This window comes from Peromyscus maniculatus, chromosome 9 (assembly GCF_049852395.1).
Source record: "Peromyscus maniculatus bairdii isolate BWxNUB_F1_BW_parent chromosome 9, HU_Pman_BW_mat_3.1, whole genome shotgun sequence".
Lineage (NCBI taxonomy): Eukaryota > Metazoa > Chordata > Mammalia > Rodentia > Cricetidae > Peromyscus > Peromyscus maniculatus.
The window spans coordinates 1394289-1411639 of NC_134860.1; the positions used below are offsets into that span (position 1 = coordinate 1394289).

The following is a 17351-nucleotide window of genomic DNA, read 5'->3' on the forward strand; positions in this document are numbered from 1 at the left end:
ATTTTCTAAAAGCACATTTGTACGTGGGTAGAAAAGCTTAAAAGTGGTCTTCTTGAAGTCAGTAATGGAAAGTAGGCATTATTGCATTATTGACTGCTGAATAAAATTCATCTTTTTTTATTTTTCTCAAAAAATTATTTTAGGGAATTAAAAAAAAAGGAAAAGAAAAAGAAAAAAAACCAGGGTAGATGAGAAATAAGGAGACAACAACTCAAAAAAAGCCCAAGTGTCAGAGCAAATGTCTTAAAATACACCAGGGAATTCAACACAGCTGGGCAGAGGGTGGAGGGTGTGAGTGACTCAGTAGAACAGGTAGGAATCATGAGGTGCTGTGGGGATCATGAGATGGTGTAGGGGATCATGAGGTGGTGTGGGGGATCGTGAGGTGCTGTGGGGATCGTGAGGTGCTGTGGGGAATCATGAGGTGCTGTGGGGATCGTGAGGTGGTGTAGGGGATCATGAGGTGGTGTGGGGAATCATGAGGTGCTGTGGGGATCGTGAGGTGCTGTGGGGGATCATGAGATGGTGTAGGGGATCATGAGGTGGTGTGGGGGATCATGAGGTGGTGTAGGGGATCATGAGGTGGTGTGGGGGATCGTGAGGGGCTGTGGGGGGATCGTGAGGTGCTGTGGGGGATCGTGGGGTGGTATGGGGGATCGTAAGGTGCTGTGGGGGATCATGAGGTGGTGTGGGGGATCGTGAGGTGGTGTGGGGGATCGTGAGGTGGTGTGGGGGATCGTGAGGTGGTGTGGGGGATTGTGAGGTGGTGTGGGGGATCGTGAGGTGCTGTGGGGATTGTGAGGTGGTGTGGGGGATCGTGAGGTGCTGTGGGGATCGTGAGGTGGTGTGGGGGATCGTGAGGGGCTGTGGGGGATCGTGAGGGGCTGTGGGGGGATCGTGAGGTGCTGTGGGGGATCGTGAGGTGCTGTGGGGGATCATGAGGGGCTGTGGGGATCGTGAGGTGCTGTGGGGGGATTGTGAGGGGCTGTGGGGATCGTGAGGTGCTGTGGGGGATCGTGAGGTGCTGTGGGGGGATCGTGAGGGGCTGTGGGGATCGTGAGGTGCTGTGGGGGATCGTGAGGTGCTGTGGGGGATCGTGAGGTGCTGTGGGGATCGTGAGGTGGTGTGGGGGATCGTGAGGGGCTGTGGGGATCGTGAGGTGGTGTGGGGGATCGTGAGGTGCTGTGGGGGATCGTGAGGTGGTGTGGGGGATCGTGAGGTGGTGTGGGGGATCATGAGGTGGTGTGGGGGATCGTGGGGTGGTGTGGGGGATCGTGAGGTGGTGTGGGGGATCGTAAGGTGCTGTGGGGGATCGTGAGGTGGTGTGGGGGATCGTGAGATGGTGTGGGGGATCGTGAGGTGGTGTGGGGGATCGTGAGGTGGTGTGGGGGATCGTAAGGTGCTGTGGGGGATCGTGAGGTGGTGTGGGGGATCGTGAGGTGGTGTGGGGGATCGTGAGGTGGTGTGGGGGATCGTGAGGTGCTGTGGGGGATCGTGAGGTGGTGTGGGGGATCGTGAGGTGCTGTGGGGGATCATGAGGTGGTGTGGGGGATCATGAGGGGCTGTGGGGATCGTGAGGGGCTGTGGGGATCATGAGGTGCTGTGGGGGATCGTGAGGGGCTGTGGGGATCATGAGGTGCTGTGGGGGATCGTGAGGTGGTGTGGGGGATCGTGAGGGGCTGTGGGGATCGTGAGGTGGTGTGGGGGATCGTGAGGGGCTGTGGGGATCGTGAGGTGCTGTGGGGATCGTGAGGTGGTGTAGGGGATCGTGAGGGGCTGTGGGGGATCGTGAGGTGCTGTGGGGGATCTTGAGGTGTGGGGATCGTGAGGTGCTGTGGGGGATCGTGAGGTGGTGTGGGGGGATCGTGAGGTGGTGTGGGGGATCGTGAGGTGGTGTGGGGGGATCGTGAGGTGGTGTGGGGATCGTGAGGTGGTGTGGGGGATCGTGAGGTGCTGTGGGGGATCATGAGGTGCTGTGGGGGATCGTGAGGTGCTGTGGGGGATCGTGAGGTGGTGTGGGGGGATCCTGAGGTGGTGTGGGGATCGTGAGGTGCTGTGGGGGATCGTGAGGTGGTGTGGGGGATCGTGAGGTGCTGTGGGGGATCGTGAGGTGCAGTGGGGGATCGTGAGGGATCAGTGGCAACCAGGGAACCTGCCTCTGGCTTACTTCATTGCCTGAACCTGCACTTCTTGAACAAGCTTGACCTAATTCTCTGTGTAGTAGCCTTAGGGGTGGTCTGGTCCCAGGAAACTGTGCCCCATCTTTATAAATCTGGCAGAAGGAACTCATTTCTAAATAATGTGTTTGGCTTAGGTTCTAATTAAAATTATTTTTAAGAAGTAGAAGAGTGGGCTGCAGTGATAGCTCATTTGATAAAGTGCTTGGGCTGTAGGCGTGAGGGTCTGTTTTTTTTTTTTAAATGTCCCCCTTTTTAAAAAAAATTCTTCTCTCATATCTTACATCCCAATTGCAGTTTCCCATCCACTCAGTCTCTCCCCCATCCCACCTCTCTTCTCCCCCCAGACCCACATCCTTTCCATCTTCCCTCAGAAAAGAGCAGGCCTCCCAGGGACATCAACTAAACATGGCATAACAAACTACAATAAGACCAGGCACATCATCACATCAAGGCTGGACAAGGCAACCCAGTAGGAGGAAACGGGCCCCACAAGTAGGCAAAAGAGCCAGCAACTGCCCCTGCTCCCAATGTTGGGAATCCCAGAAGAACACCAACCTACTCAGCCATAACACATATGCAGAGGACTTAGTGCAGAACCTCTCCAGGCACCCTGGTCTCTGCAATCCCTGTGCGGGTCTGAATTTAATCTCCAAACCAAGATGAAAAAGACAGGCATATAGTGGTGCTTGCTTATAATCCCAGTGCTGGGGAGGTGAGGAAAGGCTCACTGGTCCAGCAGCCTCGCCTGATCAGGGAGCTCCAGGTCAGTGAAAAGAAGGTGGATGGTCAGAGCAGAGAGATGCTTGGTGGTAAAATTGCTGGCTTGATCAATCCCTGGAACCCATGTTGGAAGGAGAGAACCAGCTCACTAAAATTGTCCTCTGACCTCCAAAATGTGCTGTGGCACACTGCATCTGTACACACACACACACACACACACACACACACACACACACACACACCCTTTATACATAATAATAAGTTAAATTTCAAAAATTAAAAGGGCCAGTCATGGTGGTGCAGGACTTTAATCCCAGCAGATGCAGGCAAATCTCTTGAGTTAAAGGCCATCCTGGTCTGCAGAGCGAGTTCCAGGACAGCCAGGGCTACACAGAGAAACCCTGTCTCAAACAACAAACAAACAAACAAACAAACAAAACCAAAGAAGAGGAGGAAGAAGAAAAGGAAGAGGAAGAAGGAGGAAGAAAGGAGGAGACGAAATTTAAAGGAAGATTTTGCTCATGACACCCAAGACTGCCCTCTGATCTCCACATGAGCACTGCACACATGTGAACATACACATATGTGAGCATGCACACACATGAACACGCACACACATGTACACACAAATATTCATATCCCCTGAGTTTTTAGGGATGAGAGATAGTTCATTACAGACTCAAGTGCCAGTGAGCATAGGACACAGACTGAGATTGCACAAAATGATAACGGCCTCATTAGGTTTTTATAGTAACAGAACAAAGAAAACCATCAAGTGGCACGTGTCCGAACACGTTGCTGGGAACGTGATGTAAGTGCGTTACAGCAGCAAAAGGGGAAACTTCTGCCGCCGGCCTCAGATGCTTTCCAATGACATGGTTAGCTTTATCGTTGGTGGAAGCTAGTGATTGCCTGTTAAGACATCCCAGGAGGTTTTACCCTGTCGGCACAAGGATGTCGGGCCCGACACAGAGGTGGACAAGAAATGGCTGTTAAGGGCCCTGGAGATAGCCCAAGATACATTGTAGTTGGACGGTGGCCCTGCAGCTCCCAAGCCTCCCCACAATCATTGTTCTTCTAATCAGATAATCATACTTGTAGAAAGTTCAAAGTGAGGTGTGGTTTCCTTCCAGGGACGTCTGTCACATCTTCATGGAATTCAGTTCCTTAAACACCTGGAAACCCTTTGGTCACAGTGGACAAAGGATAACAAGAACTTAAACAGGAACTTCAGATTAGATGTGTTCCCATTTCCATATCCAGAATCAGCAGACCCGTTTTTAGCTGTAAATCTTCACAAACTGGAACTACCCTTGAAAATGTGTTTTTCTGTTGTGAGAAGAGGGAGAGATTGCTCTGTATGTATGTATTCTAAATGTATTGTCATTTATTTCATAGAAATGTTTTAAAAGGAAAAGGCAGACATGCAGTGACGAAGAAACTGCTCAGTCACCGTCTCAGTGGCCTCAGCGTTGCCTGTGTGACTTGGTAGTTTCTGTGGAATCACTTGGATAGAACATCTCTTGTCTAGTGTGGTCTTGGTGGTGCAAATATCAGTGTTTTTCTCAGCTACTTGACACGGGCTGCTGATGGATGACATGTGTTCTTTCTGACACTTAGACTTCATTATTGAGGCTTGAAAGTAAATAGGGAATTATGCTTTTTCTTGGAGTTTTTGAGGTCAAAACTCCATTTTTCAAGTTTATTTTTTATGTGAACTTGTATTTACTCTACAAAATAATGGGTTTTGTTGTGAAAATTTCATACTTTGACCATATCTGGTAGTGCTTTTACTTTTCTTTTAGACCGTATTATATGTAGCCCAGGCTGATCCCCAACCTTCTACATAGCTGAGGCTGGCTGCAAATTGCTGATCCTTCTGTTTCCACCTTCTAAGGGGCGGGCAACTGTGCATGGTTCTAGCCAATTCTTTTGTCATTTACCTTTCCCTGTAGGGGGTAAATTTTGTAGTACCTGAGCTCAAGAAGATTGTTTAAGAAAGTCCATTCCTGGGAGTAAATTTCCTGCAGACAAAAGCTATATCATATCTCAAACCCATTCACGCCAGCTTTCAACGTTAGGAACTAATCTGTTCCTTAAAAACATTTCTTGTATGAGGAAATTAGAATGTTTTAAGGAAAAATTTTCAAGTATCTTAAAGGGAAAAGGGTTCACTTGCCAAATAATCTTGGAAAAAAATCTATCATACATTCAATTTTGGGTCCATTGCCAAGCCACCCTAGTGGTCTACCATCTCTGAGACTTCTTGGTGTAAAATCAAATTCCCATTAGCTATACTAATCCAGACATTTGCTAAACTGCCCAGGATGTACTGGATGAAAATGGCTGGAGTTGGGTAATATTACTCCGAGAGTGTAGTTATTGGATATACAATGTTGAAATCTTCATTGATTTGGGAATTTTTTGTAGCTTCAAGAAGAGCTGGTAGCTTCAAGGGATACTGAGAGGAAAGAGCATAGGCTGTGAGGGAAATAGCCTAGGAAAAGATGGGAGTATGAATTGTTCCATTTCTATCTTGTATTTCTTCAAGAAAGTGATCCTCGGGTACTAACCAGTGCTTCATCAATCAAAATATTAGTCAGCCAGAACTTTTTCAATCAAAATATTATGAAATGTTTTCTATCACAACATTATTACATTTTCATTCAACAAATAACCCGTGTCATATGGCTAGTTAAATAAATGATTAGATAACCATTCAATAAAGCATTAAGTGACTGATTCCAAAGTCTGGGGGCTTTAGACAATGGCTTTTTATTTTCCACAGCTCTGCACCTTGACTGACAACCCTGATATTGCTTATAGTGTTAGTGTTACTCATGTGGATAATACTAGATGGCAGTTCAAGGTGCTTATATCATTGGCCTGCCTTAGTGCTGGCTGGGATACATCCTTCAAGTCTTCATATCAGCTGTGTTTCCATGTAGTGTCTCATCTCCAAAGATTTTCTGTGGGATTCTGTTTCCAATAGGACAGCTTGGACTTCTGTGTTAGTTGTGACCTAAATATCTGACCAAACTATTTGAGAAAATACCTTCAAGGGAGGAATTCTTTATTTTGGCTCATGGTTTTAGAGAGGTCAAGATGAAGGAAGGGGAAGAGTAAGACATAGCCCTTGAAGGACATACCCTTATGATGGACTTCCTCCAACAAGGCTCTGCCTTCCACAGTTCCTTACCTCTGAAGACTTCATAGGAGTTTAAATCCATCAGTGGGTGAACCATTCAGTCAGTCAGAATCCTCATGAGGTACTTGTCTCTGGAAAGGACACCCAGAGGTGTGTGTCAATAATCCAAGCATTTCTTACTCCAATCAGATTGACAGTCAGGATTGCCTAACACAAATTCCTTACGTCATGTCAGCCGAATTTGAAGAGACAGAAGAGAGACTTTAGGCTTTCTAAGGATGAAGTTCCGTGGGAGAATAGTGTCACATCTTCTGCATTTGTTGGTCTAAGCCAGTCACAAGTCCATTCCACATTCAGGAAGGAAGGAAACAGAATTTTCCTTGATAGGAGAGACAAATGCTCACAGGAAGGGAAGAGAGTTTTGGTGGCCAGCCTTTGGATTTTTATGATAGTCGCTAATAATCATGTCTTTTAAAACATTTTCAGGCACTCAAGCGTAGTGGAAAAAGGAGATGGTGTTAGGAATAAAACATTGAGGGAAAAGCAGATTATAGCATGGGACTTTATGTAGAATTTAATGCTGATTCACCCGAAATGATATCCATACACACTTGCATACACTTAAGGAGAAAGCATCGTTTTGTTAAAAGACACTGTTGACGAGTGACAAGACTGAGTGCTTTTGTCTAATTCTTTAACACCTGAGTTTATTTTTTCTCAAGACAGGGTTTCTCTGTGTAGCTTTGTGCCTTTACTGGATCTCGCTCTGTAGACCAGGCTGGCCTCAAACTCACAGAGATCCACCTGCCTCTGCCTCCCAAATGCTGGGATTAAAGGTGTGCGCCACCACCTCCCGGCAACACCTGAGGTTTTTTTTTTATAATAACCTACTAGTTATTTTAACAATTAAGTAAGCACTTAGGTTTATGACCAATTTTAGAAGATTAGAATAAAGGCTTGAGTGTGGTGGCACACACTTTTAATCCCAGCACTCAGGAGGAAGAGGCAGGTGCATATTTCTTTGAGTTCAAGACCAGTCTAGCCTGGGTAGTTCTAGGCCAGCCAGGGCTGCATAGTGAGCCCTATCTAAAAGACAATGTAGAAGAAATGTGTTATAGTCTCAGGTTCTAATTCTTTCAAAATTGAGCTTTTGTCTATCCCGGATGATTAATGGGACATCACTTTATAAGGAAATTATTTATTATTATAATCATATGTTTGTATGTGTGTACACCATGACACATGTATGCAAATCAGAAGACAGCTTGTGGAGTCACTTCTCTCTGTCACCCTTTACATGGGACTCAGGTATTGAACTCAGGCTTTCCAGCATGCATGTTGGCCAGGCAGACACTCAGCTTTTTAGCAAGCGTCTTTACCTGAACTGTCTTGCTGGCCACAGCTGAACAATCGTAGCTATTCACAATTGGAAATAAAAGATATCTAATACAACCCAGGAATATGCAGCCATATGTGTACTTATTTGAAAATATGATCGAAGACAGATGAACATTCAAAGGCAAAAGGCAAAAGTAAACACAATAGCAGTAGAAGTTGTTAGTGAGACTAGAGAGATACAGGTCGAAGCAATAAAATATAACGTACCAGCCCAGTAAAAATCTATACACCTTTGAAATACTAAGAGACAAACATTCATCGTATCATTGGCTAGAGAAACAGAAAAATACAAACGTTAAGAATGAGATAGGGATATAACTTAAAGTGATGTATTTTTACTTAAGGGGAAGGTATACATGCCTATATAGATTAGACTATGTTTGAAGAAAAAATAACAATCAGTGACATAGAATAAATAACAAATGAAAATACACGGGTAAAGTTGGTAAACAGTGAGAGGATAATCAGTAGCCCAGTCTATGCAGTTTCATGGGTTTGCTTTACCAAATACTTCATCATAGAAATGACTTTGTGTATTGTTATCTGTTTGAGAACACAGTAAAAAGGAAAGCTCCTATTTCTTGATTCTAGCATTGAATTTGTTGCTAACCCTGCATGGAGAGAGCTCAGAGAATCTGGGAGCCAGGGTCAGAATATTCTGCTTTTTAAATGAGGAAGCATAATCATTTTTACTGTGTGTGTGACTACGGCTGTGTGGTGTAAGTATGTGCGTCTGTGTGGGTACATGTACCAGTATGTGCATGGAGGAGGACGTCAGGTGTCCTGCTCTGTCACTCTCCACCTCACTTCCTGAGACAGAGTCTCCCACTGAACCTGGTTTGTAGCCAGACAGCTGCAGTGATCTGCTCACCACAGTGCTGGGATTACAGGTCCTTGTAGGCATGCCTGGAGTTTCATGTGGGTGCTTGGGATTTGAATTCAGGTCTTCCTGGAGTTTTATGTCGGTGCTTGGGATTTGAATTCAGGTCTTCCTGGAGTTTTTTATGTGGGTGCTTGGGATTTGAACTCAGGTCTTCTTGCTGCAAAGGAAGTGCACTTTTCTTCCAAGTCATCTACCCAGTTTCTGGAAGCCTGGTTTTGGACAAGAGAATGTTTCATTATGTTACATGTTATGTATGTTGTATGTATGTTTCTAAAAGGAACACATTTATTTATTTTTTTAATTGGCTGTTGCAATGCTCCAAACCCTGGGCTAGCCAGCTTTGCAAAGGCACCGAGGTTTAAATCTGAAAGGGTGTAAATTTTGTGTTATTTGTGAGAGACCTTAAACCTAGCTGGAGAAGTGAATGCCTGTTCTAGATGTAGGAGGAAAAGACAGGGGAGGACAAGTTCCACCCTTTTAGGAAGGTACAAGTCTCAGTTTTAGCCTAGCCAGGCCCCAGTGCCTAGAACCTAAACTTAGTAAAAACAGCAAATTATATTTCCTATAACTGTTGAAGTTATAGGAAAAAAAATGTGGGAGCCCACTCCCACCTTTTGAAGGGTTGTTAGGTGGAGGAGAGAGGAATGAGGAAATATCAGAACAGGATAGCTTTGGGAGGGCCTGGATCAGTACCCAACAGCCACTTCATTTATTGAAAAGGGCTTTTATAATAATGCCAAGGGGAGAGGCAAATGACTTCCCCCTTGCAGATCAAAGCACACTGCACAGCCAAGTGCAGACCCTTCCAAACACCTGGTAACCACACCCATGGTTAGATCATCCCATTATGCAACCTTGCTGGGTAAAGCAAGCCCAGATTCTCTGACCCTGACTAAGTTCTCACTAGGAAACCTCAGTGGATCTCCACACACATACACACACACACACACACACACACACACACAAAAAAAACCCAGAAAATTCTTATTATAAAAGCATGCCTTCATTGTGGAAAACACTGACATGCAAATAAGTGGGAGAAAATCAATGCCTTTTAGAATAGTAACTCTGATGTCAGTTCCATGCCTGTCACTGTAGTCTCCCTGCTAGTGTATGCATATATCTGTGCTTTCCAAAAGTGTGAGGAACACACACACACACACACACAAAAAAAAAAAAATACACACAAATCGTTTGTACTCTGCTCTTACCCACTTCCAGTATGTCAGGAACATCTTTCATTAAATATCCATGCTGTCATGCTTGTCCACTGTCTTGTCTGTGCCATTCATCATTTATATAACTGAATTCTTATTATTGGTATATTGATATTCCCTTTTTACTGAAGAGATTATTCATACAAAAATCTTAGCTATAGCATGATTTTTATGTATTTCTAAGGAAAACGAGACAAGGTTAGAGCAATGTAAACATTTCAAATGAATTGCCTAAGTTACAAACAGATATATAATTCTTTTAAAGACTGTCTTTTTAGGGAATGGGAAACATTTACAGAAAACATTTTTTCACATATATGTGAAGACTCCTTAGGGTGTACATGGTAGGAACACCAAGTAAAATAGAAATTAGCAAAAAAGAAATTCGTGGGCAAAGGCATCAGTCACGCCTTGCTCCCACAATGCTGCAAAACAACCAACCACAAAACTTCTGTGATACTCTAAGAAGTACTGATGGGGTCTGTGTGCTGCTCAGCCCATCTTGGGTGGCTTGCTCCTGCATCTGTGGGCAGCCACTGAGGAGGCAACTCCACTCAGTGGGATGGGGCTTGCTTTCACACACTGGGGTTGGGTTGGTGGGCAGCTGGCAGGACACCTTGCCTATGTTTTGTGTATCTCGCTTTTTCTTGTCTAGATAAAGCATGTTCTGGTGTGATGGAGGAAAATGATCAATGAATAAACACACAGGTGCTGTCTCCAAGGCTTCTGCTATGTTCACATTTGTTTTCCTTAGCCAAAGCAAGTTATAGCACTGGACTCTAGAGTCAGTAGGAAATGCATTATGAAAAGCTCAGATAAAAGAAGGTGTAATGAGTCTTTCTTTGTCCTTTCGGCCAGCTCCCAAATAACAACACAGAGACTTACTATTAATAACGAAAACTTGTCCTTTAGTTTAGGCTTGTTTTAGTTCTTATACTTAACTCATATTTTCATTAATCTATGTGCCACCATGTGGCTTTTTACCTTTGTCCCATTCTGTGTGTCCTACTTATTCCGCAAATCTCTTGCCCCCCAATTATCTCCTCCTATTTCCCCTCTCTGCCTGGAAGTCCCACCTATACCTCCTGCCTAGCGATTGGCTGTTCAGCTCTTTATCAAACCAGTCACAGCAATATCTTCACATAGTACACAAATATCCCGCAACAAGAAGGGGTATGTGCTGGGGAGAGGGCTCAGCGGGCAAAGATACTGGCCGCTATTCCGAGTTCTGTCACTGGGCACTGACATGGCGGAAGGAGAGAACTGACTCCCAAAAGTTACCCTCTGACCTTCACACACATGCACGTGCACACACATACAATACATAAATAAAGAAATACATGAAGAGAAGGAAGGAAGGAAGAAGAGGTTAAGACTTGGGGCTAATGCTGTATCTCTGGCACATGTAACTAAAATGGCTGCAGAGAGATGGAGCTTCAGTGGTGGCTAGATTCAGAATATCATGTGATGTCTTCTTGCTTGGCTTTACACACCTCAAAGTGTGGCTCTGCTTCCTTTGGCTTCACTCCCACAGAGACCCCTACCACATGGTAGTTCTCAGAGATCTGTCTTTTTCATATTTTTTCTCTTTTTTTAAAAATTAGCATTTATTAATTATATGCAGTGGGCTTTTTTCCTTTTTTTATTAAGAGATTTTTCTATTCATTTTACATATCAACCACAGATTCCCCTGTCCTTCCTCCTACCCCCCCAGCCTTCCCACCCAACCCACCCCCCATTCCCACCTCTTCCAAGGCAAGGTCTCCCCTGGGGAGTCAGCAGACACCGGTACACTCTGTTGAGGCAGGTCCAAGCCTCTCCTCCCTGCACCAAGGCTACACAAAGTGTCTCACCATAGGCACCAGGCTCTAAAAAGCCAGTTCATGCACGAGGAACAGGTCCCAGTCCCACTGCCTGGGGGCCCCCAAACAGTTTAAGCCAAACAACTGTCTTGCTTATCCAGATGGCCTAGTCCAGTACCATGGGGGCTCCTCAGCTATTGGTCCACAGTTCATGTGTCTCCACTAGTTTGGCTAGTTGTCTCTGTGCTCTTTCCAATCATGGTCTTGATATCTCTTGCTCATAGACTCCTCTCTCTCTCTCTCTCTCTCTCTCTCTCTCTCTCTCTCTCTCTCTCTCTCTCTCTCTCTGACATCTTAGAGCTCTGCCTGGGACCCAGCTGTGGAACTCTGCATCTGCTTCCATCAGTCACTGGATGAGGGTTCTATGATGACAGTTAGGGTATTTAGCCATCCAATCACCAAAGTAGGTCAGCTCAGGCACCCTCTCGACCATTGCCAGCAGTCTATGGTGGAGTCATCTTTGTGGGTTCCTACGGTGGGTTTTAGTTTGACATTTTCATACATGTATTTGATGTATCTTGATCACTACCCTTTCTTGTCCATCTTTTTCTCCTGGTAACCTCATTCTTTGTCCAGCTAGCCCCCTTCTACTATCATGTGCCCTCAAATTATTGCATGTTATTTTGTGTCAGTGGATGTGAGAATATTTGTGTGTGTGTGAGTGTGCTGTGGCACACCTGTAGAGGTCAGAGGACAGCTTTCTTGAGAATTCTCCCTCTACTGTGGACTCTGGAGATAAAACTCAGGCCATCAAGTTTGCAAGGCAGGCTTGCCACTCAGTGATCTCGCCATCGCCCATGTCGTCTTTGTTAATGAACCGTTGAGTTTACTAAGGGTTACTCATGGCTTTATTGCCGAGAAAAACCTTTACCTTATTAACCATAAACTGCTTATATAGATCTTCAGGAAGGGATGCGACCTCCTGGGCCCCTCCCTGACTTCAGTATAGAAGGTGAACAGGCCCAGTCTTACACAGATCTTGGCAGGTGATCTCGGTCACTGTGAGTTCAGAAGTAGTTGGAAGTCAGTGTTCTGTACCACCCACTCCTGTCCTCTGATCTTTCTGTTCTTTCTGCTTCTTCTGTAATTTCCAGAACCTTAAAGGGCATAATGTAGATGCCCCATTGGGGGCTGAGCATTCAACCATTGCTTTCAGAGTTCCGTCTTGAACACAATTAGCTCTAACTGAAGATGATCTTGTCTTTCCTATCTGTTCTGCCTGAAATCACCATATGGAGTCTTTTTGGACCAGTGAGAGTCCAGTCACCATTCCTTGAACTACTTATGGTGTCTGCAATGGAGTATAATGACTAGACAGACTTGGATTATATTCTCACCTCATTCTTGCCATCCAGGATGGAGCCGTGGGAGTCAGCCTCATCTAGTCCTTATGAACTGGGGTTTAGAAAGAATTTCTTTAAGGAAAATAGAGATTGCATTACTAGAAAGTGTGTCCAGAGGTGGGAGGAGAGATAAATGATAGGCAGATGAAAATAAACAGTGCCTCTATGTGTTGCTTTTAATGTTTTAATCTCATTAAGACACTAAACGGAAGCTTTTTATTTCTTTATTTTTACAAAAGCTGTTTATTGACTCTCCTATGTTAGGTAGCAACAAGGTATTTTATAGATAGCATCTGGTTTATACTATAATGAGTAAGATGGTATATATCTGTATTTTATCTACTGAAGAGTAAAAGCTCATGACAGCTTTTTGCATAAACTCACTCTCTCATCTGCATTCCAGTGCAGATTTCACCCTCAGTTTGCCCCTCTCTACTCTGTCCTCTTATTGCCCAGCTGAAGGAAAGAAAAACACATTGAAAATTTTCTGAGAGCAGGAGGCCATGAGCACCCATTAAGGCCCTTTGAGGCCCAGCACTGAAGTGATAATTGCAGCCCTGTGGCCCCAACTATATAAAGACTGTCCTGATATCTTGACTCACCACCATAGGGAGCCTCTCTTACTTTTCTTGAGGAGTTAGGGGACCAGGAACTCTAATCCTCTGCACTGTTCTCCTGGGCCATTTCTGTGTGGATGGGAAGAGGTTCATATGAAGATTAAGGTCAACTAATATGGAAAAGAACTCTCAAATGACCAGCCTGGAAGATGTCTGATGGGAAGAGACAGGAAGGACTGCTGTTTCCCCTGGTAGTAGCTTTGAGAATCTGCCCATATGTACAGGCCTCTTGCTGGTTGGAAACCCCTCTTGATTCTAGCTCTGAGATGGGCAGTGGGCTCCAAACCATGTGTCAGTGACAGCTGAATGGTAGGAAGCTGTAGTGTTGGGTGCAGCAGAAAGGAGGTCTGACTTCTAAAGGGCACAGGAGGAGAAAGGACAACACACATGTCAGGTATTAGACATCCAAGGGAGCAGCAGTTTCTCAGTCATTATTTTAAGCCATGTGTATTTGAGGGCCGTGTCCCTAAAGATGGGTTATTTTATTGCTAAAGTCTACAGAGTGAACTCTTTGGATTTCCAAACCATACTTAGCATAATTCAAGAGGGAGAGCTTCATTTTCCTAAGGAAAAAAAGAATTTCCTTGTTACTTTGGTAACTTTTGACTTTGGGGGCATAGTGGGAAATTTGTTTTAAATGTTTACATGTGCCAGGCTGTGGTGGCTCACGCCTTTAATCCCAGGACTCGGGAGGCAGAGGCAGGTGGATCTCTGTGAGTTCAAGGCCAGCCTGGTCTACAGAGCGAGTTCCAGGACAGGCACCAAAGCTACACAGAGAAACCCTGTCTTGAAAAAAACCAAAACAAACAAAAAAGTTTACAAGTAGTAAGAAATGTTTCAGATTATTTTTCTTTATAAAATAAATATAGAGGTACCACTTTATTTTATCTATCTATTATCTATCTATCTATCCATCCATCCATCCATCCATCCATCCATCCATCCATCCATCCATCTATCTATCTATCTATCTATCTATCAATCATCTATCTCTATCAATCATTTTGTCACTAATTTATCATTATCATCTTTCCATTTATCTATCATTCATCCATCATTCTATCTGTCTATCTAGATTTTTTTCAGTGCTGTGAATTGAACCCAGGACCTTGTGCCTTCTAGGAGACCATTTTACTACTTCTGTTAATATATTTTAAGGTATGATGCAATTGTAGTTAGAATTCCAAAGAAGTTTGTTTTTAATTCTCCTTTTTCTCATTTTTCAGATCTCTGAGTGGAGTCATTTCCTGGTACAGACTATACAAAGAATGTGGTGAAAATTCTGGCCAGTAGAGGAAACATTGGCTTCAACCCTAAGGTTGCCTAGCATTTCTTCTCTTCAGTAGCACCACACCACAGAAGAAAAATGTACGGGAGTGCAAGAACGATCACTAATCTGGAAGGGAGCCCTTCCAGATCACCGCGTTTGCCAAGGTCACCTCGTTTGGGCCACCGAAGAACAAGCAGTGGGGGTGGGGGAGGGACAGGCAAGACTCTGTCCATGGAGAATATTCAATCCCTTAATGCTGCCTATGCTACGTCTGGACCCATGTATTTGAGTGATCACGAAGGGGTGGCATCAACAGCTTACCCAAAGGGTACTATGACTCTGGGCAGGGCCACAAATCGAGCTGTGTACGGAGGTCGGGTCACAGCCATGGGGAGTAGTCCCAACATTGCTTCCGCTGGACTTTCCCATACGGATGTTCTCTCCTACACAGACCAACATGGTGGGCTGAGTGGCTCATCCCATCACCACCACCACCAGGTGCCCTCCATGTTGAGGCAGGTAAGAGACAGCACAATGTTGGATCTCCAAGCCCAGCTCAAAGAACTGCAGAGAGAGAATGACCTCCTAAGGAAGGAGCTTGACATTAAGGACAGTAAACTGGGATCGTCCATGAATAGCATCAAGACTTTCTGGAGTCCCGAGCTCAAGAAGGAGAGAGTCTTGAGGAAAGAGGAGGCAGCTCGGATGTCTGTCCTCAAGGAGCAGATGAGGGTCTCTCACGAAGAAAACCAGGTAGGTTCTGACCTGTCACAGTGTTCCCAGGCTTTGCAGATGGTTCCAGACCTACTGTATGTACTAAGGAAGTTGGGCACCACAGAGCAGGTTACACTTGGATGCCACGGCAGAACCCAGGAAGCACCGTGGTGTACTGATTGATTTCCTTACTCCGGAACCTTCCACATAGTGGCAGCATTGGGGAGGATTGATCCTCATTGCCAACTTCTGTACGTGGTTAATTCTGTTCTCTTTTTCAGCAGTTGCAAAGCAGTTCAGATGTTCCTCCCTCAGCATAGAAGAGGAAAATGTTAACCCCTGCACGAGTAAACACTTTACATTAAAAGGCCACTCTTGACTGGTGACTTTTCATTGTTTGTTGTTATTTTTGCTGTTGAACCAGCCTTGTTTCTTAGAATGAGTGGTGTTCGCGAAGTAGCAAACTCAACAATATGAAACAGGATTGGCAAGAGTGGATTTGATACCCCGTAAGGGAAACTCAGTTTCCTGGGTTTCCGTAGCTTGGTCTTCAGCCTTTATCCATTCAGTATTTTCCCACTATGTATAAGGTGCCTTCTTAGTCTTTGGTCCATCTGCTGTATAATAGCAAAATTAGGGAGATTAGTTTCCCAGAGTCTTCCCGAATTGCCCGTTCCCTTTCTTACAGCCACCTGTTCCTTCTTAAACCATTGTCCCCAGAAGGCGTCACACCTGCTGGACTGAGCCTACAGGACTTTCTGCTGGAAGGCCTGGCCCACCCTCATCTTGTCCGCTTCCTTCCACATTTGAGCTTCCACTCCATCTTTGGTCTCCCTGCACACAGCTGAGGTTTCCCTTGCTGTGGTCTTCCTCTTCCTTCCCACTGTTAGCTTCCCCGACACCCATTCCCTTTCATTCCAGTCCGTTTTTCATCTTCTCGATTGTGTGAGGCCTGTCTTACACAGTATCATTTTCACGAGTGCTTTGGAATCATCTGGATCTATGCAAATCTCAGTTTCTTATGTGGAGAGAGAGAGCGAGCGAGCGAGAGAGAGCGAGAGAGAGCGAGAGAGCGAGAGAGCGAGCGAGAGAGAGCGAGAGCGAGAGCGAGAGCGAGAGCGAGAGCGAGAGCGAGAGCGAGAGAGAGAGAGAGAGAGAGAGAGAGAGAGAGAGAGAGAACTAATGTGAGAGCGCTAAGGGGGAACAGACGGGCTGTGCCATTTGGCCCATGAACTCCCTGGTAGTATTTCACGTTGTTAGAAGTCTGAGATAGTTCTAACCTGGCTGAACAAATGACTCTGAGAGCTGGCCTTGCAGTCGGCCTAATGTCACACTCCACCTTTTGATGGAGGTCATCTGATGACCCTCCCACCCGATCCTCTGACTTATAGTACTTTAGAGCTAAGCACCTGTGGGTACATTTATGGCTTCTACAAGGATTTGTTCTTGCTGCCTTTCTGTGTGTTGTAAGCAGCGAGCGTCCCCTTATCTCTGATTATCTGGCAGAGCCGGTGCTGCTTTCCAGATGTGGAAAATGTGATGGTTTTCCCTTGGAACAGAAAGCTCCCTTCTTTACCCTTAAATCAAATTAACATGCATTACCACTGTTTCTGCTGCCTCCTGATTCGCTGGCTCATGAACTCCCCGTGAACTGGTTATTGTAATATGCATTTCCTCCCTGCTCTATATTGTTTTTCTCCTCTCTGTAGCTTTTTGTGTTTTAAGTAGTTAGCGCCATTTAGCGATGACAGAAGCAGTGGCAGAAAGCTTGAAGGCTTGGTCTCTGGTCTGTCAGCTCTAAAATGACTCTTCCCGCCGCTTCTGTCATTGAGTTTACATTTGATCACCAACCTGCATTTATACCCGTGTGTTTATTTGTAAATTACATTATGTCACAGTGTCAATGTGTTCTTCTGTGTCTTCTTTGATACTCACAAAAATACATGGATGGGACAAAGTATAAATAGAATGAAGTAATTCCTTTTTCCTTTTCTTTTTA

At 45.1% G+C, this 17351-nt stretch overlaps 1 protein-coding gene across 17 annotated transcripts in view; it reads left to right on the forward strand.

Annotated features, from left to right (window-relative positions):
• Positions 1 to 17351, forward strand: part of Erc2 (ELKS/RAB6-interacting/CAST family member 2) — a 905605-nt gene that overhangs the window by 22328 nt on the left and 865926 nt on the right. For all 17 annotated transcript variants that reach the window (XR_013042143.1, XR_013042144.1, XM_076544121.1 and 14 more), the window contains exon 2: positions 14595 to 15391. Coding sequence is in view for 15 of the 17 variants with exons in the window: in XM_076544121.1 (XP_076400236.1) it covers positions 14735 to 15391 (657 nt within the window). In the remaining 2 variants the exon portion in view is untranslated. The remainder of the gene's footprint in view (positions 1 to 14594; positions 15392 to 17351) is intronic.